At 36.9% G+C, this 27,084-nt stretch overlaps 2 protein-coding genes and 1 long non-coding RNA gene across 8 annotated transcripts in view; 1 reads left to right on the top strand and 2 right to left on the bottom strand.

Moving 5' to 3' along the window:
- The window catches only part of LOC148743177 (uncharacterized), a 5,140-nt gene extending 2,319 nt beyond the window's left edge, over positions 1-2,821 (bottom strand). The window contains exons 1-2 of one of the 2 annotated variants that reach the window (XR_016002565.1): positions 2,691-2,821; positions 2,200-2,386 (exon numbers count right to left, since the gene is read on the bottom strand). This is a non-coding gene — a long non-coding RNA (uncharacterized LOC148743177). Of the gene's footprint in view, positions 1-2,199; positions 2,630-2,690 lie in introns of those variants that run through there. The other variant, XR_016002563.1, reaches the window with a different exon arrangement.
- Positions 2,822-5,135: 2,314 nt separating this feature from the next.
- LOC111320928 (max dimerization protein 1) lies at positions 5,136-13,497 on the top strand. Its single transcript, XM_022923675.2, has 5 exons — positions 5,136-5,552; positions 5,640-5,706; positions 6,447-6,479; positions 7,319-7,433; positions 11,628-13,497. Exons 1-5 carry the CDS (start codon positions 5,498-5,500, stop codon positions 11,922-11,924), a joined length of 567 nt encoding a protein of 188 aa, XP_022779410.1. The 5' UTR covers positions 5,136-5,497; the 3' UTR covers positions 11,925-13,497.
- Positions 13,498-14,703: 1,206 nt separating this feature from the next.
- On the bottom strand, positions 14,704-23,527 carry LOC111320927 (uncharacterized). Of its 5 annotated transcripts, XM_088763380.1 has the most exons (12): positions 23,426-23,527; positions 23,238-23,328; positions 22,146-22,299; positions 21,208-21,252; positions 20,968-21,012; positions 18,992-19,099; positions 17,782-17,839; positions 17,596-17,654; positions 17,089-17,148; positions 16,331-16,385; positions 15,984-16,052; positions 14,704-15,461 (listed from the first exon to the last, which is right to left on the bottom strand). In XM_088763380.1, the coding sequence occupies exons 1-11, from the start codon at positions 23,466-23,468 to the stop codon at positions 16,033-16,035; spliced, it is 738 nt and encodes a 245-aa protein (XP_088619506.1). In that variant the 5' UTR covers positions 23,469-23,527; the 3' UTR covers positions 14,704-15,461; positions 15,984-16,032. The 5 variants fall into 5 exon arrangements, 3 of the variants coding, with proteins under 3 accessions (XP_088619506.1, XP_022779408.2, XP_022779407.2); XM_022923673.2 differs by lacking the exon at positions 15,984-16,052 and having other exon boundaries at positions 20,968-21,009; positions 23,426-23,526; XM_022923672.2 differs by lacking the exon at positions 15,984-16,052 and having other exon boundaries at positions 23,426-23,526.
- Between the last annotated feature and the right edge of the window lie 3,557 nt (positions 23,528-27,084).

A 27,084-nucleotide genomic window follows, 5' to 3' on the forward strand; every position in this document is an offset into this window, starting at 1 on the left:
ACCAAACAATCCCTCACGCGTACCCTCTCTCCCTTCCGCCTGCTCATTGCTGGAATTGCAACGGGTTCTAGCCTTTGCACGCATTCCCAATGATTTGGATGGGAGGAGATCGACTGAATTAATGGTTTTACTCTTCTTTTCAATTTATTACTTACGGCTCAGAGGTTTTCCACCATGATCCCATCCCATCTAACCGTCTCAGTCTTAGCATAAATCTCCAGGATCTTTCCGCTTTTTCATTTTGAAAGAACACTTGATTCTTTTCATCGAAGAAGCTTCTTAGCTGAACAATTCTGGAAAATTTCCCAAAAAAATCTTTATGGACGCCATGCGAATTTTGTTTTGTCTAATTAAAGTTTCGACCCTGAATCAGGTAATGGGCACCGGACCGACCAAATGCAATTTACTTAGCGGATTGTTCGATTAAAAGCTCATGCAAGGCTTAAGATTACAAAGCTCGCGATGGCTTTTTTTTTATAAGTTTCGAAAATCTCGTCGGCCGTTTGTCAAATCCCAGTAAGTGCATCCGTCTCCTTATTTGAACATCACAAACTTTTGATGGCGGTGGTTGCTGCTGCCCAGCTATAAAGAGACTCGATGACTTTATTTAAAGCTATGAGAAAAGGGATTGTCTTTACAACTGTATATAAGTCGGTATGGTTGAAACACCTACGCATATCAGAGCTATTCTCGACGACGCCTCTAAAAACGACCGCGCGTCAGCGCTGATGACGTTGTCGAATACAGACTCGCAACTTGATGTCAAAGATAAATCAGCTGCAAAAAGCTAAAGGAAAGAGGACGCTTGCCTTAAATTTACGGATTTCCGTTTTTCAAAAACACGGGAGATCAGAGATTGTCATGAATTTATCCCGGATTAACACAAGGGAAAGGCGTTGTAAAGTAATTTTCTGCGTAATATTCTAGTCACAGGTTCCAGCCCTACCTCACCGCCGCCTAACCCCGTGATACCGACAATCACCTGGGCTGATTGTGTTGCAATTTCCATCCGTGATGAAGCATTCTATTGTTTGAAAACGAATCGTCTTTAATAAGCATTTTCTTAGCAAGGATTTTGTTACACTTCACGGGTACTGTGAAATAAATCTCTACTTTTCACAACGTTAGCGCTTGAGTTAGCGCCACAATAAATTATGCGTTGCCAATAAGCAGGAATTTTAACAATTTAGCAATAGATGCATATCAACGTAAAAAGATTTCCAAAAAGGGATGACTCTGCAAGCATTGTAAGCTTATTGAAGCAACAATTGGGACGATAACAAGATAGCTGGCCTAGCTCTTGAATTCTGAATTTACGAAGAATGAGTTAACCGCGGGGTGCAGAACGCCTTTGTAACCGCGCCCAATGACCTATTGTCTTAAATATTCAATCGATGTTGTGCTATCGCTACTCACTTTACCTTTTAATAGACAACGAACCTGACTCTAGGTCTTAAAAATATAGATTTGAAAATGGAAAAGAAGCCGTTAAATTTGGGGCTAAAATAATTTCGTAATTTTCTCAGTGCGATCTTGTCGTGAGCTTTTGTAATTTCATTGCAAACTGAAGTGACTCGAAAACAAAGCCACGTGGTTCCCTTTGTGTGAACAAAACGTTAATTAAAGGTTTCCGGTGTTGAAGACTCTGGGGTGTTAATCCGAATTTCCCTTTGGGATTGTACTCTCTAAAACTGACACAAAACAACAAGAACTAGAAGCGAATCGTCCTAAAACAAAATTGTAATTTTCTAATACGCGATAAGCTATCATCGAAGCTGCGTTCTTCGACCAATTTGCACAATTGTTTTAGTGGAATTAAAGACCTTCTAGATTATTTTTGCAGGTTAAAAATGGGTATGATTTTCTAAAGAAATTTCGCACGCCCATGCATGCACGCAATTTCCTAACCGCAAACCGTTATTTTTTCGTCTGGTGGTTTTTCCGCAGAAGATCATAAATGATGTAATGGAAAGTACCGACGTTGCATATTTTTTCACGATACGCCTGAACAAGTCTAGCGAGCTTGACGATGATATTGACTTGCCTACAGTGTTTAGAATCAATAATTAATGATCATTAACCTTGGCATTGGGCACAATCCGTGGACCTTTTCGAGGGCTCGAAAGAAACCGCTTTGTCCAATATAGGAAAATTATTTATTCGATAAAATTCAGACAGGCGTAACTCTTTATGACTCACCGGGGTGCAATTCGCTGCCAGGTTAGAGCAAAGTTCCCTCATACATGCGAATCTTCCAGAGAACTCAGAGTACACTGTAGGCCGCCTGAGAAAACTTTTGAACCAATTATAAATCAAGAAGCATTTACTTTCGAGTGGGTGGGAAAACTCCCTTCAAATGCCAGACTTTCGCTTCGCTTGCATTTTCCTAAATAAACAAGAAATTTCCCGAAACTTATCAAAAACATCATCGATTTTTTTGTATAAAATCAGAGGTTTCGCTGATTGAAATCCTAAATTTAGGCAGGCATATCCTAGATCGAAAAAGAAAAAGAAAACTCAAAATAGTGTTATCAAATTGCTATCAAACGAGGCCGCCCTTTACAATTGTACTTCGCAAGTGAAAATTGAAAACAAACGTAACAGCTTAACAAAGACATCAATAAATTGTCCCATTGTGTCCAGCTTCGTAAACATTATCAAAAATCTAATCCTAGAAGATTGACTTCTACCGCTTGAACTGCTTTAGTATTTCCTGAGATTAGAACAACCAGGTTTGTCGAGGGGCTCTGTGTGGCATTGTTTTGTAAAGCGAGGGCAGATTTTGTCAAATGTGGGTTTACAAATAGTTTGAATATAGGATCGAACTGTTTAACAATGAAACGCAGTTTACTGCATCAGTTATTGCGTTACGAATTTGCATTTCATAATTTGCTCTAGGAGTGTCCGTTTCTCCGTTTCCAAAATTCAGTTTCTTTTTTGTTATTATTCCTCTCAAAAAGAAAATAGTCTATTTGGGTCAGAAACCGTTTCACTATTATTTCAAAGAAAGTCTGCAAAAAGTACGAATTTATTCGTTCAACACCACACAAAATTATTGACCTTGGAAAATTCCATTTAGAAACGTCGCATTGCGTGACATGGAGTGACTGTGGCAAAAACCTTTTGAAAGGCAAACTTTGCAAATCTATCCGCTCCTCAACTTCCACCAATTTTTTTTTTTTTTTTTTACAGTGGTGTTCAGTTTTTCCTCACTTTTTTTCTGGGACTTTTTCAACTGCAAAATATTATTCTCAATATTGTGTCTATCAGCATTGTAAGTATAACAGAATTAATTAAGCTTTTGATCTAGCTCAAGATTTAAATTATTTGTTTTTCTTTCTAGTTAATACTGTAAGCAGTTAAGGTTTTTTCGGTTGGACTCGACTCTAAAAGTACAGCTTCTTATTCGGAAATTACTTCCGATTTTCTGAACTTTGATCAGTTTTGAAATTTTGTTTTCATCCTTCCACTAGAGCATTTATCTTAATTGGAGAGGAATTTATGTAAATTTACTTCAGTAGTAGTGCGTTGCGTGTTGACTTCAAGGAGAACTGCAGAAAAGAAGAGGTTTGGAGCAATGATTAAAAAAGAAAAATAGAAAATTGTAGGCAAGGATGATCTCATGTTTCTTGAAACGAAATTTAACCTTACTGAGTCCCCCTTGGAGATCACCCACATGCACAAGGAGGATTGGAAATTTTTTATTTACACAAATTTCGAGATAACAAGCCAAGGTGAAAAATGTGCAACAAAATATTCCAATCACATCTGCACCAAAGATTTTCGTTTGATACCTTAAAAAATTCCGTTTTATGTTAACCGGTCATGATTTTTTCTTCTGCACTATCAGCGTTTTCTTTATCATCAAGACAAGCCCGGACAGAACGACCAATGGATCGATAAAAATAGCAGAAAATAGATGTCCCGCTGGTGATGTAAAACCTTGGTTAATAGTTGGAATGTCTCGTCTCGTCGACGAGGAAAAATTCTGACACGATTTTAAATCACGCGTCAGAATTTTAAAATTTTTGTCGAGAGAGCTACACCACGTTCTCTAAGGGCCAGAAGCACGTACCCCTGTCATATCAAAACTGATAACATCACGCAAACTGAATTCTATTGTTTCAAGTACTGACAACCATCATTTTAAGGATTGTCACTTTAGACGAACAAGTGATGACAGCTTGGAGCAGTCCTTGAAATTGACAAGGTCGATTGCGCACGCTGTCAACATTTCATTGGTCGTCATAACAACATGTGCACATTCTGGCTCTGCTGGGCACGAAAGGTTTCGTTCCTTCGAAACAAAAAAGACATGAAATGCCCACCAGATGACGCTTGAATCTAAATACTTCCTGAGATAATAATTTTTTTTAGTTCCTGATCAGATTGTGACATAAAAGCTGCGTATTACTCTGTACATTTCCGCACAAAAGAAGATATAAACACAATAAACCGCATAGTGAGGAAGATAATCGTATCGAGCGAAACACGAACTGCGATCTTTAAAGAATATAACATTGTCTGCTTCCTTGACAGATAAGAGAATATGAATAAACACTAATCCAGTGCACACCAGATGAAATATTTAACCATAGAAAAATTTGTCGGAATTGGCGAGCCCAAACAAATATTGATACAAAATAGCGTCGGATCACCTAATCCTGTCAGGAAATTCGTTTATAACGGTCTCTAGTTTTTTTCCAAAAAAGCGCGCTTGAAACAAGTTTTCATTCTAGTTTCAGTCTCATGGGATTATTGGAATAAATCGACGAATTTCGGCTGGAAAAACTAACATTTCGCTCTGAGCGATGAGTAGCAATATCGAGTTTTGGAAATGCCCTATCGTTCGATTTGCGTAATCGAGCCGCGTGGGCGAAAATCGCGACGATTTTTTTTACGTGTTCAAGCAAGCCCACCGGATAAACGTAAACTCAGTTTGTCCCTCCCCGCCCTTGACCAAGCCTGCTTAATGTACCGTGTGCCGTAGCTCAAACAGCCCTTCATCGCCTCGACACATTTACCAGATATATCCTTTACCCCGAAAAATAATGATACTACAGGGTATCTTCTCTGTGTTTATTCTATAAAAATTTGTTGCACCTCATAAAAGACGATCAATTGAGTATTTCATTAGTAAACCAAAACTTTTGCATACCCCTGTGAAAGCTGTCATTATTTTGTGTTGGCTTTCGAGTTGTCATAAAAGTTCGTCCCACGTGGAACACTGAATCCTGCGCCATGTGAATTTACACGTTATGTTTTTTCTCCTCTGATTGGTTCAGTTCTAGCCCTTTGGTCCCTCGTGATTTTTTCATTGTCCTTTGACCAATAAGATTTCAGAATTGGCGTGTGATTTCCATGACGTTTGGGCGCGTGACACATATCTTGTTTTCGTTTTGATAATATTTACCATCCGTGTACAGCACATGCAGAGAAAAATTTGTCTCGTGAATTTCGCTCTTGGCTCGCTAAGGAATTCGCTTCTACAAAAGCAATGAATATCGAACAGCTTCTAGAAGCTGCTAAAATCATCGAACAAAGAGATGAAGGTACCTTTTGCTTGTTTCTGAGAGAAAATTCGTAGCACATGTTGTTCTCACGCCCCGCTAATGTCCTCTTTCCGCCCCAAACTATAGCGAAGAAGCAGAGTCAGGCGTCTGTCAAACGCGATAGAAAGCCAACGAAGCGCTCACCGAGCTACAGGTAAGCATTTCACAGAGTTTTCGACGTAGATTTGAGAGAAAAAGCTTTCTTTCACGCCTTTTGCCACGTTGCATGCAATGTGTTAAAAATGTTGTGCTTGAGATTATGGCGCCCAATGTTTTGTTCAGTGTACCTAATGTACACAGCAGATGCGAAGTACTTTAACGGCCTTGGCTATCTTTTGGGACATCGAGAGTTACTTTATTGCGTTTGTGGTTATGATCAACAACTTGAAATGAACAAGTGTTGTAAATTTCTGTTTAAAAAATATCCGCCTGAAATGTATTGCTGAAATAAGCATCTTCGTGTGCTCTCGAGTCAGCGAAAGCGGACATATACAATCTCCTGCGCCGGGTATTCCCCGAGACCTGGGTGTCGTAGGTTCATCTTCACCTCAGTTTCGGTATAACGCCTGTTTGTCAGCGATGTACCATACCGGTAGTCTGTGGGCAATGTCCATAAAGTGTGGGTTTGCATTTTCGTGAGGAGTACCGCTCACGGCTTTGCTTATGTCCCTTCAACCTCAGCAACCTTCATTTATGTTTTATAAACACCGCAGTTGCCCTTCGTAGAATTTTATTCTGTCATCCTGTAAAGGCATTTTCTCATTTATTCTGGTATTATTACGGCTAGACTTGTGCTATATTAGGCTTTTTACCTATGTCACTCTACTAATGAGGAGCTTTTGTCTCTGTTTTTCCACCTTTTCGCTTTCTATGCAACCCTGTCAATGCTACCAGCCGTACGACACATAACCAGTTAGAGAAAAACCGGTAAGTATACAAAACCCACAACTTAACCTAGAATACAGTTTTACCAGCAAGTATGTTAATTCTGAAGGCAAAAGATTTTGAAGAGGAATCAATGTATTTTTCTGTTCAGAAAAGTTCGGCAGGAGGTTTCTGTTCAACAAATGTTCCTATCCTTGCCACGTGGCTCACCAAAACAACAGATTACACGTGCGAACTGCATACCAACTTGAATACGTATGCACGCATGAAACATTTTGCTTTTTTCTTTTAAAGAAAAATTTGATCCTGCACTGGTCTCGGTGAAAAATGCGAATTAATTTGGTTCTCGAATGAGCCCTATCCTGGCATAATAATTAGTGTTTTGGTCCAGCGGGGCAGATGTCCTCGCAGGTTTTGGGCGCGAAAAGATCTTTGCTACTGGCTCCTCGTGAATGTTTATGCCAGACTGCAATTATTTTGCCTGGTACCCGTCTGAAGAAATTTTCCGCCCCTTGCGTCAGAAAATTGTGACAATTAGTAAACTAAATCAGTCGATGCCTTTGGGTTTTTGCAAAAAGGTTGCGTGTTATTTGCGTTCCGCGTTTCAAGTGGTTCACTAAGGCCGTTTGAAACTGCCCAAAGCGAGTTATTGTATTCTCTTTTTTTTTTTGTACCGGCGAAATAAAAAAAATCACGCCACACTTGACCTGTCGAAAATCTCGCCGCTGTCTGTCTCGGAGTTAGTTTTCGTGGGCGTTCGTGTTTAAAAACACTAGGAAACCATTGTTGTCACTCCCAATCGCAAGTTTCATTAGCTCGAAGATAGAACCTTGTGGTAACGCAGTTCGTCTCGACATTGTATTTTTTTTATTTTGTTACAGACGGGCCCATCTTAGGGACTGCCTTGAACTACTTAAAGAATTAGTCCCTTCGCCACCTGAACATCAAAAAGCCACAACGCTAGCGTTACTGCAGAGTGCTCAGCAATATATACAGGTAAACATAGCACTTCATTTCTTATTTCACATCACAACTGTGTCACTCTGACCAAGGAATTCAGTTCGCAACCGTGACCAAGGATAAGTTACAAACTCGAAATTCGCAACAATCGCTTCTAAGTAAGCCCCAAACAAACCCGTTTGGATAAGCTATGATTTTGTCAAATGCAAATCTGTGATGATTGTAAGCTCCCGAATCAAAAAGTGGTGAAGCAGATGTTCTCCCTTGAAAAGGGAAAAACACGAAAATTTCTCGACCAAAATCAACTTGAACCTGTTTGCCTGAGTCAGTTACGTTACAAGAAAAATTTTTTTAGCCCCTTTTTTAATTTAAAAACGTCAAAGGTTGGCGTATATGTGATTTTATTGATTTTCTTTCTCCTTTTTTTTTTCAAAGAAATATTTTTATGTTAGCTTTATTCAAATATTCCTTGCATGCAAATCATTTGACAGGAGATTTCCCTATTGTCCTAGTTTGAAATTTCCAGAGGAAATGAGAAATCCTGGAAAGTTAAGAATTTAAAAGCTGTGTGAAATCTGAAATAGTTTCCAGTGAGAATTTTTTTTGAAACATCTGTTGTGAAGATTATATTCAGGTCGTAAACTGGCCTTATAAGAAGAGGCAATTATCAATAGAACATGTTATGTTCTTCTTTGATTAACAAAGAGGCCTTTGAGAATGTGGAGAAAGAGAAATTTGCAGTGTTTTCATCATTCCTGAGAACTTACCTTGCATTCCATTTCATGCCCAGAATTCTGCTGGGCATGAAATGGGCATACCAACCCTTACATTAAATGTCTTGTCCAATGAATGCGGAATCTACCAGAGGGATAATTTTTATAAAAGATGTACAGCTTTATTCCCATCTCGGAGAATGAAGTGTACCTACCTCACAATCCCATATAATTTTTTTAGCTATGCAGAAACATTCTTTGTGTGATATTTTGTCTAGCTGCCCTGGTTAAGTTCTGCTGGAAGTTTCTGTACACATGTGTTAAGGGTGCACCCTTGATAGGGTCAGGGACCCTGCTGGCAGCTCTTATGGGCTTACTGTGTTGGTGTTTAGTTTGAGGCTGCTAATTTGTGAAAAATTCCAGGTGCAAAGCTCTATGAATTGTAATTAATCTTAGTTTTGAAATTCTGATGAGGCCAGATGACAAACACATGAACAAAAATAAAGTCTCAAAACTTAGAACCTTTCAAACAAGGTGGAGGAAAAAAGCGTGTCCACTTCTTGTTTCTTGTGCTTTAAGGTTTTTTAGTTCATAATGGAATTTTTTTTTTTCAATGCACCCTTTCATGTAAGTGTGTTGTGGGTTTTATAATAGGTGGCCTGCTGTACTTTGCATATCATAGCACAACAAAGAATGCATTTACATGTCTTTAAAATTTTCAAACATTTCATTTCTTTAAGTTTCATTGTGTGCTGAATTCTTTAAATGGTATTGCTTTTCTTGCTGACAACAAAATCTTGCCAGTCAGTTCATGGCTTTCTTGAGTTGACAAACTGTCTGCAGAACACTAGATGGCTTGATGGTGGGTAGTTTTTCCAAGTAATTTTCAATTTTCTCTCACCTCAGCCTATTAGTGGGGAGGCCTTTAAATCTGCATTTAGAAAATGTATTATTGAGAATGGATGGTCATTTGTCAAGTGAGAAAATTAAAGTTGTCTTCAAGGCTTGTTGTTGCTAAAGAAGTGATATTTCAGCTGTTGTCACTTCCATAGAGTTGCACGATCTACTAAGAGCTAAAAGAGAAATTTTTAATCTGCATGCAAAAAGGAAGGCTGAAGGCCATTACCTCTGGAATATTATTGATATTGATGCTGATATTGGATTTTGAGTCACACTCGTGTTGACCTTTATTTTGCCATGTTTCTGTAATTTCCTATTTCTTTAACATATTTGCAGCTTGAATTTCTCTCTGACATCAGCACAAATTAAGATTGTTTGTGGTTGAAAATGCCCAGCTGGTATTTTGTCAAAGTCCTGGCAGCTTCAAGCTCTTCACCCGTTGTGCAGCTGTCTAAATGATTTCCCTTCAACAAGATTTGACATCTGAAGCTCATAAGATATTTGAATGTAATATTACAAGCATTGTCTATTTGTATTAAAGTGCTCCAACCTCTGTCCTGTGTAAACTTTGAACTTCACCAGTTGTGCATTCATCAAAGTGTTTTTCCCTTCAGCCAGATGTGAAATCAGAAAATCATGAGAAATTTGAATGCAATATAACAAATTCTCCCTATTTTGCATTTAACTGTTCCAACCTCAGCCCTATGTAAACTTTGAACCTTAAAGAGCCACTCAACATGTTTGTATCTTGAATGAAAAATTGTTTTTGAATTTAAGTGAAAGCTCCAGAATTCACGAAGAAAATTTCTGCCTTATTTAAAATACCTCGATCTTGTGTGTATTGTAGTAAGGGAGGTATTCAAGATTGACTAAACCTAGAAGTACTGAAATGGTGGTTTAGAAAGAAAAAAAAAAATTATACAATGCTGGCATACATTTATGGAGCCAAAATTTAGGGAACACGAAGACAAAATTCAACAGAATCTTTGAATTTCTGGGGGGATGAAAATTTCGGTTTTTTTGTGGAAAGTTTTTTCAGCGAAAACCTTTAATGTACATAACAGAAAAGTATTTTTTATTTGTTGCACTTCCTGTTGTTTTTCTGAAAGTGGACATTGCACATTGCATGCTCTGATAAGTTATCTCTAGTATATCAGAGTCTATTCCACTAAATAGTACAAATAACTCTTAAATTTGTTGTGAAACAGCTGGATGTCTTCTGTGTTGCTGAATAATATTTTTTAATCTACAGCACTGAATGGAGGCAATTTTTTATTTCAGGCACAAATTTGTTTCTATCGTCTATTTACCTTAATTTGTCTTTTTCACAGCCAATTACACATTAGGAAAATAATGAAGCTACATCAGAGTTGTTGGTACCTCTGTTGTTTAAAAGGATGTCAGCTCTTTTAATGAGATTCCCTTTTCCTGAATGGATTCAACATGATAAGAAAGTTCAATTTACAAAATTAGATCAAAGTGAGGTGTGAAATTTCTCTTTGCTAAATGTAATCACTTTTTTCTTTTGTTTGGTGGGAAACTGTCATGTACCACTGTTGCCTGATGTGGTCCTCACGGTATTTTTAAGAATGTTTCAAAGCAAGTGTGTCATCAAAAATTATATTTTTTTTAACTCACTCAGAAAAAGAAAGGTCAACATTAATATTCTTTTGACTCGCATGCTGTTATTTAATTAATATTATGAGGATATGGGTGTTTATTTATTCTGTGAAGTAGCAACTGCTGTCAATATATATTTTTTCCTAGAAAAAATTAAAGAAACAGCTCAAAATTTGCAGCTTTTTGTAAAGAAGGAAAAATGCAAGTTCATAAAGATGGTGTACTAGTGTCTGTACCGTTTAGAGGTACCTCATAAGCCCAATGTTTTATCAAGTTTATGGGTGCAATTTAATATACAGCATATCAGGACACCAAAATCTTTTCAGCCCTGATTGTTATTTAAAGATAAATCAGTTGCAAGAGTTGATTAACATTTTTAATATGTTAAATGTTTCTAAACTTAATTGGTAAGCCTCTGTTGTTGTTGGACTGAATCTTTCTCCAACATTTCCGTTTGTAACAATCAAACTGTGAATTTAATTAATATGTACTTGTGAATGGCTGGATGGTTTACATAAGATACATACTGTGAGCTACAAAATACTAGAATTTGTGCAATAAAAATTTTTAATTAAAACAGGAAGATTTTTTTTTAAAAAAAAAAACACTTTCTTGTAGATTGCAAAATTGAATCATCCATTTATTGTTAATATCTTGCAGAGATTTGTACCAATTGTAAGGTTAATTTCATTTTCAATTTTGTTGTCTCTTTTTCTTGTTTGCTGTTCTCTGAACTCAAGAAACAAGTTGGCCAAAAAAGAACTCTTAATACAAAATGTAGCATATTATCAAAATGTTTCCAGTACCACTTATTTTTGTTAAATTAGTGTAAACTGCCTGTATAAATTAACATTTAGATTAAAAAAAGTAATAATGATCCTTGAACTATCACAACTCATCCTTTTGTCCGTAGGTGGTGTTATTCATTTTTTTTTTTTCAGAGATATTGGCTGTGTATTTGTTATCACAGTAATTTGTTACTGTATTGTGTTTGTAGGTTTTACAAGTGACTGAGAAAGAAGCTATTGATACCAAGAGAAAGCTTGCTCAAGAGAGGAATGACCTTCAAAAAAGGTTAGCCCTCCTTCGCGGTGACAAGGCAGTCCCTGGAATGAAGAGGCCGCGGCACTCTGAAGGCGATTCCTCCACCAGTAGCGAGGAAATTGATGTTGAAAATGATGAGGAAGCTGGTTATGCCAGCAGTGAGTCAGATGATCGTTTTAGTACAGGGAGCAGTGTTGGAAGTGACGGGGGTTTAACTGCAAACTCAAGGAGAGTTAAATTACAGGCATGATATTCAATGATCGTATCAATTCATGTCTCCTAGAATCCTGTTTTAGTTGGTGTTTCACACCTAGGTGCTTTTAGTGGTTTACAAAATAATCCATTTGGGAATTCAGCTGGGTATGATATTGGAAGGGGGCGGGGGGGGGGACAGTGCAAATGTGGTAAGACAGATACACAAAAGCTGAGATTAATTGTGTATAAACTAGGTTGGATGATGGTGTTGTTAATGTTCTTGCTTTTTGTGCAAGATAAACCATACTGTCATGACATTTTAGCTCTGAAATTAGGTCAAATCTTTGCCTTTATAACTTTCTGATAGTTGCAGCTTTGCATGTTCAAAAGCTTCCTTTCTGAAGACTTCCTTTCCTTTGCAATTTGTATCAAACATTCTTTTTGGCTTTCAACTGGTGCTGAGCTCACAGACAGCTTTAGGTAATGAGAGGGAGTTCAATGTAGAATGGATACAGCACCAAATCTCTCTATTCAATTGACAACCATCTCATTTCTAAACATGGGATGTCAAACATTTCAGCATAGAATAATTTATGGTCTACAAGATGTAAATAGGAAAATTGAGTAAGAGGTGATCTGATCCAACCATACATCAACCATTGATCCAAAGGAGAACTACAGTATACTACTATCAAATTATTTCCTAATCATCACCGTAACTGGTAAATTATTATTCATGTATGATGGGTGCTTTCTGCTCAAAATTCTAGCTGATGAGTTGTTTGCGTTATCTTCAAGACCAGCTGCCTCAAAACTAGGTCAAATTGTGAAAAGTAGGGCAAGATAGTAATTATTGACGCAGCTTGTAACTTATGAAAACTGGTAAAATGTCTATGCTAGAGTTTCGGGTTAACTTCCAAGCAATGCTGAGGGTGGCAAAATGACCAAACTTGTTTTATGTACTTGTTAGTTCCTCCTTTTGTTTTGTGGTGAGTAGATTTGTAAAACCTTAATACTTGGCAAAATCACAAGTTTGTCTATTCCCTTATTTGCCTCAGTTGAGGTGACATAAAAATTCAAGGCAGACATCCCACAATGCAACTTTCTTGCATTTTTGAGCTGTTGCTAACTGTCAGACATCCCCTCATCTGGTAAGATGTTTTTGCAATTGTCTCGACTTGTGTTCAGGAATGCACAGCCTTGTGGGTGCAAGATACCCTTCTTTCTGAAGGGTTCTCAATTGCCTTGAATGTTGCTATTTCTCAGTTCAAACTTGTTGCCAAAAAAAATCCCTTATAATAATATTCTGTAGATAATTGTAAATTTTTACTCTCTCCTGTAAATTCTCCAGGGTTAATTATCAAATATTATATATTAAATAAGTATCTCTATTTATGATGTGGGGTCTTGGAGAGCCAAAAGGCAGATGTGAGATGCACATGTCTAGTATACAATCACTTTTCCGTCTGTGTAACTAATAATCTTGGATGGTGGTTCTTGTATTTTTAATGTGATCTGTATATAATGTGTATTTTTGAACCAAGAAAAGTGTACCTAAAATGACATTTTTATAAATTATTATTGGCAGAGTTTTAAGGAATAATAAAGCATGTTTTGAACATCTTTAACCTCTTGTCTCCTGCTTTTTGCTTCTGATTGAGATGTTGGACTGGTTGGAGAAATGTAACTTGGATCAAGGGACCTGTAGTAGATTTGTTATTTATAGAGCAGGGAGGGACAATACAGCGAAAAAAACAAAAACAAAAACTGTGCCTGAGGTCTTGAGGGCTTCACTTGCGACCACTAGTACAATTTTTTCCCCATACAGACCAACCTAGTCTGGTAAATAACAAAAAAAAAAAACAAAAACAAAAACTGTGCCTGAGGTCTTGAGGGCTTCACTTGCGACCACTAGTACAATTTTTTCCCCATACAGACCAACCTAGTCTGGTAAATAACAAAAACTGTGCCTGAGGTCTTGAGGGCTTCACTTGTGACCACTAGTACAATTTTTTCCCCATACAGACCAACCTAGTCTGGTAAATAACAAAAACAAAAAAACAAAAACTGTGCCTGAGGTCTTGAGGGCTTCACTTGCGACCACTAGTACAATTTTTTCCCCATACAGACCAACCTAGTCTGGTAAATAACAAAAACAAAAACAAAAACTGTGCCTGAGGTCTTGAGGGCTTCACTTGCGACCACTAGTACAATTTTTTCCCCATACAGACCAACCTAGTCTGGTAAATAACAAAAACAAAAAAAACAAAAACAAAAACTGTGCCTGAGGTCTTGAGGGCTTCACTTGCGACCACTAGTACAATTTTTTCCCCATACAGACCAACCTAGTCTGGTAAATAACAAAAACAAAAAAAACAAAAACAAAAACTGTGCCTGAGGTCTTGAGGGCTTCACTTGCGACCACTAGTACAATTTTTTCCCCATACAGACCAACCTAGTCTGGTAAATAACTTATTTTCTGCCAAATTCTTGGGTCAGTACATCCACTTAATTTAAGAGCATTACCACTGAAAACATTAAAACCCCATCGGCCATCAAGTACATGTGGTTTACTGGGTGTAGAATCCAAAAAAAAAAAAAACGTGGCAGAACAACACGATCACTAAATGACACATGTTACAGACTTCATAAGAGCTGTCTTTGTTTAACAGTTGTTTTAAAGGTGTTAACCACAAAACTTTGGTGGTTTGCTTGAGAACTGAACTCAACCAATCAGAGGCTTGCACTTTCATAGTTTGACATCGAGTGTCCTCATTGACTCGTGATAATAGAGAGAATTAGCACTGCATTGCAGAAAACCTTGCTGCTTTAGATGTGTGCAAGTTTATACATATGTTTATTGCAACTCCCAAGCTGGGTTTTTCAGTTACAAAGCCTACATAAATTATAGTAACATTATATTGGCCTAAAATTATCTATAAGAAAATCTAAAGCTAATACAATGTAAATACAAATTGCCGGTACACGTTAAAAACACTGGTGAACTAATCCATCATAATTATTATAATGGATTTAAAGACACCCATGTATAACTTCCAAGGATTAGTTTAGATGACCTTTTTCTGTCAACCAACTTCTACTCCAACAGAAAAAGTGAAGAAAATCTTACATGGCAAATGCAAAACAGGTTACTTTCCTGTAGAAATGGCAAAGCACACTCAGCAAACAAGAATTGTGGGAACAACAAGGTCACTCTTGTTGTTCACATCTCTAATTTCCTTTATTCTGATTGGCTGAAGATTACTGAGGTTCTGACTCTATAATGAAACTAGTTGATAATGAAAGATACTTAACAAGTAACAAACTGTATTTTAATGCAAAACAATATCTTTGAGAAAAAAAGATAAGAAGTAGATAGTGAATGCAAATACAACAATAGCATTTGCTTTTAAAAGTTCCGACTAAAATTTGTTATAAATTATTGATCTTGGGTAAGGTTAGTCTCCAGAGACATTGCAATGTTTCAAATTGCACTTGATTCCCTAAATTGTAATTTAAGAAATTTCAGCAGGCCCTATGAAGTGTCTTTTCAAATGTTTCATCATTCCAAATGTTAATATCCTTTTGCGACCTGGAAGACAAAATGGTTTTAAAGGAACAATTAATAGACCAAGTTGAAAAATGTACTTTAGTTTTCACAACAACCCAAATCCTATTTTTTTTACACTTCGACATTGATTCAATCTCAGTAGATAATTCTGCATGCAAATTATGAGCTGCTCCATGATCTTACCTTTAGGTAGCACTAAACTGACAATTACTTTAAAAGGGAAGGGAATGAATAAAAGTCAGATGGGAGAGTTGCCCAATAAATCAGGTCACCAGGGTTTAGGGAAAAAGTTGTGCTCAAAAAAAAAAAAGAGAAAAAAAAAAGAAAACTGCAATGCAACATCTATTAATCAAAATTAATGGTTCTGTCAGTAATTCAAAAGCTGTTCTGTTTTCATTCAAGATGGGGATTTCAAAAGTTTTGAAAAGAATACAATAAAACTTTCAGTTAAAGAAACAAAATCAACTGGTTTGAGTGCCCGAACCTGCTTTTCTATTCTTTCAATTTTGATTTTAAAATGTGGCTTTGGGTCCGTTAAGTTACCTGAACTTTCAAGAAACAGGCTCCTGGTCACCACCGGGCCCAAGGTGGTTCAATAAACAACACACTGGACTAATGAGTGGAAGTCAAGGATGAATTATGTCCCAAGCTATAGATAACAAGTCTTAATAAAAGTAACTACATGTCGGAAAAATATAATTGATTTCTTGATAACGGTATTTTGTTGGTTAGACGTTCTTAGACTAGAATCCTTTGATATGGAATGCATTTCACTTCATTCAGTACATCCCAACATGGGCAGATGCTTGATTAAAAGAAAAATTAAGACAGTTGCATATACGAGGTACAATTATTGGCAATCTGCCACTATTCTAGGTATCCATACGTACCAAACACTTGCTGCAGTTGTTCATCACAAATTGTAAATCTTTTATTTTTAGGATCCTGAAAGAGAGTAAACAAGTTACTGCAGAGAACACCTAAATAAAATTATAAACTCAAGCCTTTTTGCTCTCCACAAAGGGCTCACACTAGAAAGGTCAGCTCAGAAACTCTTTACAGTGGGCATTTCACATTTTTAACTCAATCCCAGTTGATAAATCCAAATTACCGGTATCTTCAAGTTGTAATATCTGCCATCAGGGTTCTTGCTACTTTTTTTTTTCATAGGGGGTAAGAAAATAAATAGCAGGTAGCTTTGTCACCTTCCCCCATACCATGGGTGTGCAATGAATGCTGGGCATTTTGCATTCTGTAGCAAAAAGAATGAAGAATGGAAAGGAAACATGGTTGAGGTCATTTTGCAAGGTGACTGCACGGGATGAATTTGGTCAAAACAAGCCAGATATCTTCAACATATGATGTATTATGAAACCAATAACATGTGATACATATCTTCACAACATTGGTTGAAAGGAGACAACTAATATTTTTCCAAAAAGTTGGAAAAATTGTGGGATAACTTCAGTGGAGATTTCATTTCTGGGTTTCAGTGAAGTAGCCAGTAACATTTACTTGAACAGTTGGTATAAATAAGCGGTTACCAGCTCTTAACAAGAACCCAGCCCAAACAATGCACCAATGCAGTTTCTTCAAAAACTCTCTCCATTTTAGAGCACAGCATTCATTATGCATTAATTTTCATCACCTCTAGTTTTCGCTCCTTTATAATTTCCCACATTTTCTTCACTACATCACTCCTGGCCATCTAAATAAGAGCGATAAAATATACAATTAACAAAACACGACAAAGGTCTTTTTTAAAATGATAAACTGGTACTTAGTGTTGTTTTATTCACTCATAGAAAAAGGTTCTGCTGCTGCAGGAACTGAGTTTTGTAATAAATTAATGATCAGTTAGGCACAAAAATAACTTATGAGCTAAATAGAAGGAAAGGGAAACTGAAAACAGGAGATTAGCCACCTTCTATTCACCCACCTCTTTCGAAAGTAATTTTCTTGTATGATACAAATTATTGCTCAACATCTTGGCAGATCACATTTTGACAAGAGTTTCAAGAGTGATGTCATTCAGTAGTGAAGCCAAAGATTGCCAGTAGAACAACACCCCTCAAAGTTTTTCATCAGGTTACAAACACTCAGACATAAAGAGAAACTTAAAACTGGAATGCAGATTTAACAATTTCTTACTCACCTTTTCTTCACCAACAACTTCTGCAAGTTGTGGTGACAACAGCAGTGGCTTTGTAAACCCTTGAAGCAAGCAGAGAAATGAAGAGTCAGCTCATATCATATGTCTCATGTGAAGACTTTCAGCTTGATTTGCCAAAATGTGAGCAGAAGAATGGGACTTTTCTTCAAAAACTTACATTATTCTCACCTCTTCTCTCTCCACTGCTTTCTTTAGGTTTCTTAGCTTTTGCTGGCTTTCTCCTTTCCTAAAAGTGAAATTCCAGAAACATATAATATTATAAAATAATACAGGTTTTAGAAATACAATGAACAATTTTTTCCCTTGCCAGCTGGAAAACTGCAACGGTAACAGCAGAGAACCCAAATCCATCCCATTATGTTGTTAATTCCCAGAATTGATTAACATGTTACTTCTCTCTTTTATGTCCATACAGTATCCAGCAAACTTAAGGATTATTGACAATACTCAAAGCTATCACAAACAAGTTGATCTAACACCATATTCTCATAACTAATTCATAAGGAAATGTGTTGCAGCTAGAGGAAAGAATCCTCTTACTTTGGTACCATTGGAAACATTGACGCCAGACCTCAAAGTTCATCGCAAGCCTCTTGAGGAAATGTCACTTGTAGAACAATTGAAGCATTCATCAATGCACCAACTAATCTGCAGCTGAGCGTAGAACCTCAATTTAACAAAGTGTCAAGGGAACTGGGGAAATTGGTTTGTTATATCAAGAGTTTGTTATATCAAGGTTCTGTGGCATACATTTTACAGTAACTTTAGCCAGAAGAATCATTTGTTATACCGAGGACTTCGTTATAGAGAGGTTCGTTAAATCAAGATTCCACTGCACGTGTAGCAATTAGATCTTGGGAGTTAGAAGGTATTAAGGTATAAGTGTCACACTGAGATCTGCATCATTGTAGCAGTGCCATGGTCACATGAGTGAATACTAAGCTACATGAACTATTTATGTCCAAAAGCTTATTGGTACAGCATCCAAGGCACAAACTGAAATATCTTATTTTTGAGTCTTATTAGTAATGCTTAGAATTTACTTTCTCCAGGCTGTGCCACAGCTTGGCATGTAAATGTAACAATTTGCAAGGGTGCCATTTGAAACTGTTTCCTCTACACAATCATTGACCCCCTTTTCTACCCAGTAAGTGGTGAGCACCCAATTTCTCCGAACAAAATCACTTCTGAATCAAACAATAAAGGTAATGATTACAAACTCGCGCTCTTGATTGCTTGCCAAATTATCATTTTAAGTACCATTAGAAATCTATCAAGATCAGTAAGGAGAACTCATATACTGATGTTAGGATGTAAAAGGTTTACACACACTTTCTTAGGTCGAGTTAAAATTAATTGGAATCAAGCACAAACTCACTACTGGTCTCCTTGCTGAGCCTCCACTTGGTGGCTTTCGTGATCGCTTATTTTTTTCATCTTCATGAAGTTTGCGAGCTAGTTCTTCATCATCTAAGACATGAGTTTCCTGTAGGAAAGAAAAATGTTTCATCAGTAACACTTAACTGATTATTTTTTTAAATTTCACAATTAAGAAGGTCTCAGGATCTCATATTCATTGTCTTGTATCACTTCATTTGATACCATAAAAGGTAAAATGATGGTAAGCTTTAAAATTCAACAACTGCATTTCCTTGTATAAGCACCCACGCCCTAACTTAAAATTTTGGCCAAAGAGAGGACCAAATATTGGAAGGAGGGTGCTTAATCAAGGGGAATGTTTAAAAAGAAGCTATTCACCCAGACTGATTGCACTGTATAAAGGGGTTAAGTTTCTAATTAAAAGAAACTGCGGTGCTGTGTCAGTGGGGGTAACTGACATTTTGAGTGTTAGCCCTTCATCATTTGCTCTGACGAAGAGCTAACACTCAAAACGTCAGCTTTTAACTCTATACAGTGGCCAATTTACAATTTTAACCTAGTTGATATTACTAAATTGATCGCGCTATAGTTGAAGCTTATTCAAGGAAATATGGTATGTTACTTAAAGTGCACCTAAACCCCAAATTTTTTTTCGCTTAACAAAATAAGCATATTTTTTGGAGTATTTCTGTGCAAAATTTTTTTTATTTGCTCAAATCTTCAATTTTCTGTGCCCAATCAAAATACAGAAAATCGGCTGCCATCTTGCCCCACAACCGAGTTTAAAGAGGAATGGCTCTAGCGGGTAATGCGACATCAAATCGAGAACACGAAAGTCTGCATTTCACACACTTTCACTTACTTGGTAAGGTTGTAGTGGATATCGTCTGAAAATATGCCGACTAAGTGTGTTGTAGGAGGATGTAGCAACGTGCGAAATTTGCAAGAGGGTATCGCGCTTCATACATTCCTCAAACAACAGACCTAGTCAGCATATTTCGAACAATATTGACAACAACCTTCCCAAACAAGTGAAAATGTGTGAAATGCAGACTTTTGTGTTCTCGATTTGACGTCACATTACCTGCTAGAGCCATTCCTCTTTAAACTCAGTCGTGGGGCAAGATGGCGGCCGATTTTCTGTATTTTGACTGGGCACAGAAAATTAAAGATTTGAGCAAATTAAAAAATGTTTGCACAGAAATACTCCAAAAAATAAGCTTATTTTGTTAAAGCGAAAAAAAAATTGGGGGTTTTGGTTCACTTTAATAGTCCAATCTTGATTATCTGGACTTGTTGGGACTAGACAAAATAGTCCAGATAATCAAGGGTCCAAATAATTGAGAATATGAATATTAGGGTCCAGATAATCGAGAATATGAATATTAATGAGGAACAAAAACTGATGGAATTAAAAAAGTAACATTTTATTGAATGAATGGATTGCTAATGCTTCAAGGGCATGATCACGAACAAACAGTTGTGACCCTGTGTAGCTTGTTCATCTCGCATACCATGCTGAACAAAGCAACTCTAAGCCAATCAGAGCTCATTTGAATGTTCTTCATTAGTTACCACCTGTGTGAGCCCTTCTTTTGCTTTTTAAAAGAGAAACAAAGTTGCCTTTACTTCAATTTTCAACGCCGTAGTTTTAAAAAGAATATGGCCACTGACCTTGATCATGACTAATAAATATTCACAACAAAATTGGGACCAGAAGAAAGTCCCTATAATCAAAAAATCCATATATTTGAGGTCTGAATAAACAAGGTTCAACCATATTAGCAGAGCTCGACACTAACTTTTCAACTTGCTAACCAAGTGGCTAGTGATGTTATGACAATGTCAGTTTGTTTACTAGCCAAACCAGCTAGTGGAAATCGAAAACCACTAGCTAAAGGTGAATTTCTACTAATCTGTGGCTAGTGGGCTAATGTTAGTGTCGAGCCCTGATTAGTATTTTAAAATACTCACATCATCACCATCATCATCACTGCCCTCATCGCTTTCACTGGACTGCTAGTCAAGGACAAAGTAAAATCAACTTAATTTGAAAAAAGAATTCTGATACTCTTAACTTGAAAGAATTATAGAAAAGAGATCTATTGATGGAGATAAAACAAAGAGCAAGAAACTGACAGAACCAAATGCCAACTTAATTGGAAAGTTGCTGACAAAATTACTTTAAATAATACATTTCTCTTAAAAATTTACCTTCTTGTTATACTGTTTCCTTTTCTTTGGTGAGGGTTCATCATCCTAAGACATAACAAATTGTAACCAAAAGGATTTCAACAACTGTAAAACACAGTGTAGTGGTTAGAGGACTCATCATGACTCTAACCCGAGGGGCAAATTTTTAAAATTACATTTCTGAGGTCATCAATGATGGGTCCCAAAAGTTCCAGTTTAGGTCCATTGTATTGCTTAAAAATTTGATTTTTAGCATGTCTCGCAAAAAGATTGGCATAGCTAGGTCCTGTTTTTGTTCACATATTCAGTCCATTAATTTGTTTGAAAAAATTTGCAAAGAATAAAAAGCAATAGGTTTTAAGCCAGCTACTAGAACAAGCAGGCTCAGACACAGAAAATAAACTCGCGAGTTAAATACAAATTCTTGAGTCATACTTGTCTAATCATTAGAGAAGTAAAAGTATTACTATGGTTACATATGGGAAAACATTTCCCCCAAAACAAACTTTCTTTTTCCCTGATAGTTTTGCCAGGAGCTAACTGCATTTAAAGTACCATTTCTGATGGTGTGATATCTTCCCTTTAGAATAACATTAGAATGTAGCGTTGAGTTCAAAGTAAAAATGTGGCTAAATTACTATCAAGGAAATGCAAAAGTTAATGATTTCACATTTCTTTCTGTATAGGACAGCTCGGAGAAGTATAAAGTTAAAATTCATGTACTTTGCTACTGTTTTGCTCATTAGATCTTCTATTTAAATAAATAAATAAATAAATAAATGATTTAACAATGGACATCCACTGGGTGGCTATTCTTGTCCACTGTTCCAGATCGAATTGGAATTTGAAATTGAATTTGGAATTTGAATTTGAAATTTGAAATCTATTTTACTACATGTAGGTTCTTGTTACCAATTCCATCATGGTTTTATTAAAATCGCTATTGCAAACACTCTTACCTCTGATGATTCTTCGTCTTCTTCGTCATCCTGTTCCTGTTTCACTCCATTTACTTCAGAGGTTCCACTTTCCTCTTCTTTATCATCTTCACCTTCTGTTGACTTTTCCTGACTTGTGATCATGTCCATCATCATTTTATCAATTTCTTTTTTACTACAGAAAATGTATTTTGACATTTGCGAGTGAACCACTAAGCTCATCAGCCACATCTTGCATATAACCACAAGGTTTATGACAAACTGTGCACTTACCCCACCCCTAACCAAATATTAACTGTAACTTGTGTATCAATTGACCTTTATTGCACTAGGAGAGGGGTAGGTGCAAGGTCCTTTAGATACTGATTTGATCCATAAGTATGTATTAGGTTTTTTAGATTCTTAATCTTAGAGGCACGTACGTATTTTGAACGAGCTCTATGAGCTCCTTGATGCTACGTGGGTAAATAAAGTATTGATTGACATTGATTGATTGACATAATGAATGTAGGGAAAAATAATTTACCATGATTTATAACCTAGTCAATTTATTCTTACTTCCCACAAGTATCATTTTCATATCAAATCATGAAAAAAAAACTAAAAGCTTAACAATTAAGTAGTCCAATAAAATCATTTTTTTAAACGGTGAACGAAGGACCGATAACTCTACTGTCATATCAATGGAGCGTTAATTGCAGAATTAATTAACTAAGGAATCTGAACATTTATCGTGGTAAAAAATACAATCAAAGCTTAACACTGACCCCGACGGAATCTGATGAGATTTTGTGCATTGTCGGGTTTAGTTTTTCCTAAATAAGTTTATCTTATCTTTAAATTAACGTCCAGTTTACCACGTCTCCCGGCAACAGTTTTACTAGAGAAGAATCAATTCATTCCTTTCTCAGGGACCCAAATGTTTTAACTGGGAAAAATAACAGAATATACTTTGGATTCTAAAGTCATTCATTAAGCTGTATGTCGCATTTTCTCTGCGGAACACACGTTCTTGGTTCAAACTAAATGCTTTATTTTTTTCCTTGCCATAATTTCGTCTATGTAAGCAACTAAGGTGAATTGAAGCTAAAACATAAGTGTTTTCACACTTACCGGGCAAGAAAGCTGACACCAAATTTGACCTCAAGTTGACCGCGAACAATTCTTGACGTTAGCTGAGAGAGTTCACCATCGCGTAAAATGTCTGGAAATCAAGATATGGTAGAGCTTTTAGCCTTAATTTTTCTATTTGTGAAAATTCTTTGACATAAGCTTTCATTGGCCCTGATAGAGTTGAATACCTGCCAAAGCCGACTTGATTTCTGCATCCGATGGTGCGGCCATTATGTTTGTTGTTGTGCCATGTGCAATGAGCCAGCATGTAATTATAGCCGTGATCAGCGGATGATAGGACCCATCAAATTATAAATTAGGTTGTAGGGCGACGTAGTTTTGGAGGGAATATGCATATATGGGACATTTCGTGGCCCACTGTTGGCCAACTTGTAGATATAGTATATCTAGTATTGATGCTTGTGAACTTGTCATAAGTGGTCTTACGAGGTTGTTTTTATATCACAAAGTCAATGCTTTATTTGTTCGCTTTTGTTGCACTCAAAGAGATTTTTCCGCGAGGAAAAATTCTGATATAAATTCTGCGTCGGTGCAGTGGATGTCACTGCAAAATTATTTTGCAATTTTTCTCGTCTTTTGTAGTATTACGGGAAGAACTGATAAAATTGTATCTCCGGATCTACTGGGTATAATTCGCTGATTCAAACGGTAAAATGGTGTCTCTTCAAAGAAACAATTTTTCCTCTAAGTTTTTTCATGATGTGTCTGTCACTCTTTTAATGATGATATTTCTGCAAGGAATTTTTTTTATTATTTTAATCACGCGCAATCCTGAAATGACTGTGAGTTGTTCATCGTCTCCTGCAGTTTTCTGTAGTGTCACGGCAAGAACTGAAAAAATAATGCGCTAGTGGCTATGAGGCAGAAATTACAAAAGGAGAGAAGTCAAATGTATATATATCGAGCGCGAATGTCGAACCTATACAACGAAAAAAAGAAAAAAAAATCAGTAAGAGGCCTGACCGGGATATATTGGGTCAAAATATTGGGTCAACATAGGAATTCTTTTGTTACTTACCATCACTCATCTCAATAACATATGTGGCTTCCTATTGAATGCAGTAGCCACAAAAATGAAAATGTAAAATCATCTCGGTTTATCGTAGACATTAATGCAACGGAACCACAAAATTTTTCCTACTAAAATCTCCACAAACATGTCTCCGACCGAACTAGAAAATAATCAGTTTTAGAAACCAAACGTGTCATAACTCTATTAAAGTTCCTTATTGGAAAAAAAAAAACAAAAACAAAAAAAAACAAAGACATGCTGATAACGGTGAGCAATGCTATTTTTATAATAGCAAACATGACGCTCGTTTTTCTAAATTGTGCCAAAAATCATGTTAGGACAATCTTTCATGGCCTACTCGCTGCGCGGTTTAAATCCACTCCTAGCCATGACGTGAAATTGTTAATAGGCCATTTTACAGTTCTGTGCTTGGTTGCCAAGCCTTTGATTTGGAGTGAGGCTGAAGGTGACCTTGCTGTGATAGAGACCAGCAGCTATTTAGCATGATAACAAAGTAATTTACATCTGAAAAGCAGCAACGTCTGTATCATAACAAGGTCACCCTTAGCCTCACTCCCATTCAAAGGCTTGGCAACCAAGCATGTAACTGTAAAATGGACTATTATCAAACATGAAGGGTGTCTCCACAGGGGTCGGTGTTAGGACCCCTACTTTTCCTAATTTATATAAATGATATATCTAATAGTTCTGATCGATTTAAATTTTTACTTATTCGCAGATGATACTAATCTCTTATATGCTGATAAAAATCTCAAGTTATACTCGAAACCATAGTTAATGCTGAACTCTGTAACATCTACGATTGGTTAATCGCTAACAAGTTATCACTGAATATAAAAAAATCTAACTTTGTTATTTTTCGGCCCAGACAGAAAAAACTGAATCACCAAATAAATTTGAGAATCTTTGACCATCATACTAACAGTTATATTTCTCTAGAACGTAAGGAATTTATTAAATACTTAGGAGTGCTTATTGATGAAACTCTTTCATGGGGTCACCATATTGCTCATATTGCATCCAAAATAAGTAAATCAATCGGCGTTATCACTAGACACTTTGCACCCCTTAGTACTCTAAAACACATTTACAGGTCACTCATCCAACCCTATTTGTTGTATGGTATAGTCGCGTGGGGTCAAGCTGCAAAAATTCATAGAGATAAAATTCTAATCCTTCAAAAACGAGCCCTTCCCTTAATGTACTTTGGTGACTGCAGATCTCATGTAATCCCGTTTTTTGTTTCTTCTCGTTTCCTTCCTTTGGATATGCGTTACTTTAAATCAGTTGCCATCATGATGCATGACATATCCAATACTTTGTCACCTTCTAACATATCTAACTTATTCACTTATCAAGCTAACATTCATCCCCATAGGACAAGATCATCTTCAAGAGGCGACTATTTTGTTGAAAGTTCAAGATTAGATATACATAAAAAGGTATTTTCAAGAAATGGTGTTAGAATCTGGAATAGCTTGTCTTGCGAAGTGCGCCAGCAATCAAAATACAATTTTAAGCGTAAAATTCATGATTTCCTCCTCCAGAGACTCGAAAAACATGACGATTATATTGATTTGTCTACTTTAATAGCACAACTATAAGACCCTAGTCTCCCTCGCAGCCGTTTCATTTGGATGTCACGCAACGCTCCCCCAAAAGAACGGCTGCTGACAACCGAACTACATTCCTTTCTCATTGTCCTTGCGGTTTGGTCGCGGTCTATTGAACAGACCAATCACATACCAGAAAATTTGAATGACGTAAGGTTTCACGCGAAAATGTGAATGTTAGGAGAAACACTGAAGAAATTTGTCGATGAGAGCTCGAAATGTTTCACATGTTCATCGTTGTGCCCTGGTAAAGATAGAGTATATATTTTTGGGAAAACTTCTCACAATTTCGTTGAAATTATAGAATCTACGCTTAACATAGACGTCAACTGCTACGCCAACGACACGAACGCTAGATTGTTTGAGCGGTTGTTAAAGTTTCAGCGAGCAACTGAGAAAGTAGAAGCTAAAAACTGAACTGAAACTCTTTATTCGCACTATTTCAAGAGGTTACTACAGATTATAAAAGTCAGAATATATAAGAAACAGTAAATTACATCAATAATCAAAAGGAAATACAAGACGCCTTTCAATCCAGGCCAAGGGCCAAACGCTTGCCTCGACCTACAGATGGAGATCAGGAGGAAAAAAGCGCGTGCTTGCCGTCAACAAACCGGGCGAAGCTTCGAGAACACTGCAATTTAGGTCGGCAAACGTCTCCTACACTACTTGTACTTCTTCATTTGCCAGTCCGCTGCTAGCTAAAGCGAACCCGATTAGTTATGTTCGTGGCTTCTTATCACCAGTACAGGAAATCGGCCCGAATTACCGAGTGTTTCCGCACGTTGGCACAACGCAACAACAATAACAATAATATGACCACTTTCATCGGTAACATGGTCAAACACGAGCGGGAGTGCTTGATATATTAACGATTTCCCGGATCCTATAGGCAACTTAACAAAAATATTTTCTTTCTCGACCAAAACTTTTTTAATTGCGAGCTTCTGGTGAGCTTTAAGCTCGAAAATTTTGAACTTTGACGACGCTTTGCGAAAAGCTCCTTTAAGCACTGTCTTGTGTTTTCCACTTGAGGATCGCGGTAGAAAACGATATCTGATTGGACGAGTCTCAAAATGTGAGTCTGGCGCGAAAAGGTTCCTGAAAATGGAATCCGAGCTGTGATTGGCCAATTCGGAGAAAGAAATGTAGTTCGGTTGTCAGCAGCCGTTCTTTTGGG

This window comes from Stylophora pistillata, chromosome 1, assembly GCF_964205215.1.
Source record: "Stylophora pistillata chromosome 1, jaStyPist1.2, whole genome shotgun sequence".
Classification (NCBI taxonomy): domain Eukaryota; kingdom Metazoa; phylum Cnidaria; class Anthozoa; order Scleractinia; family Pocilloporidae; genus Stylophora; species Stylophora pistillata.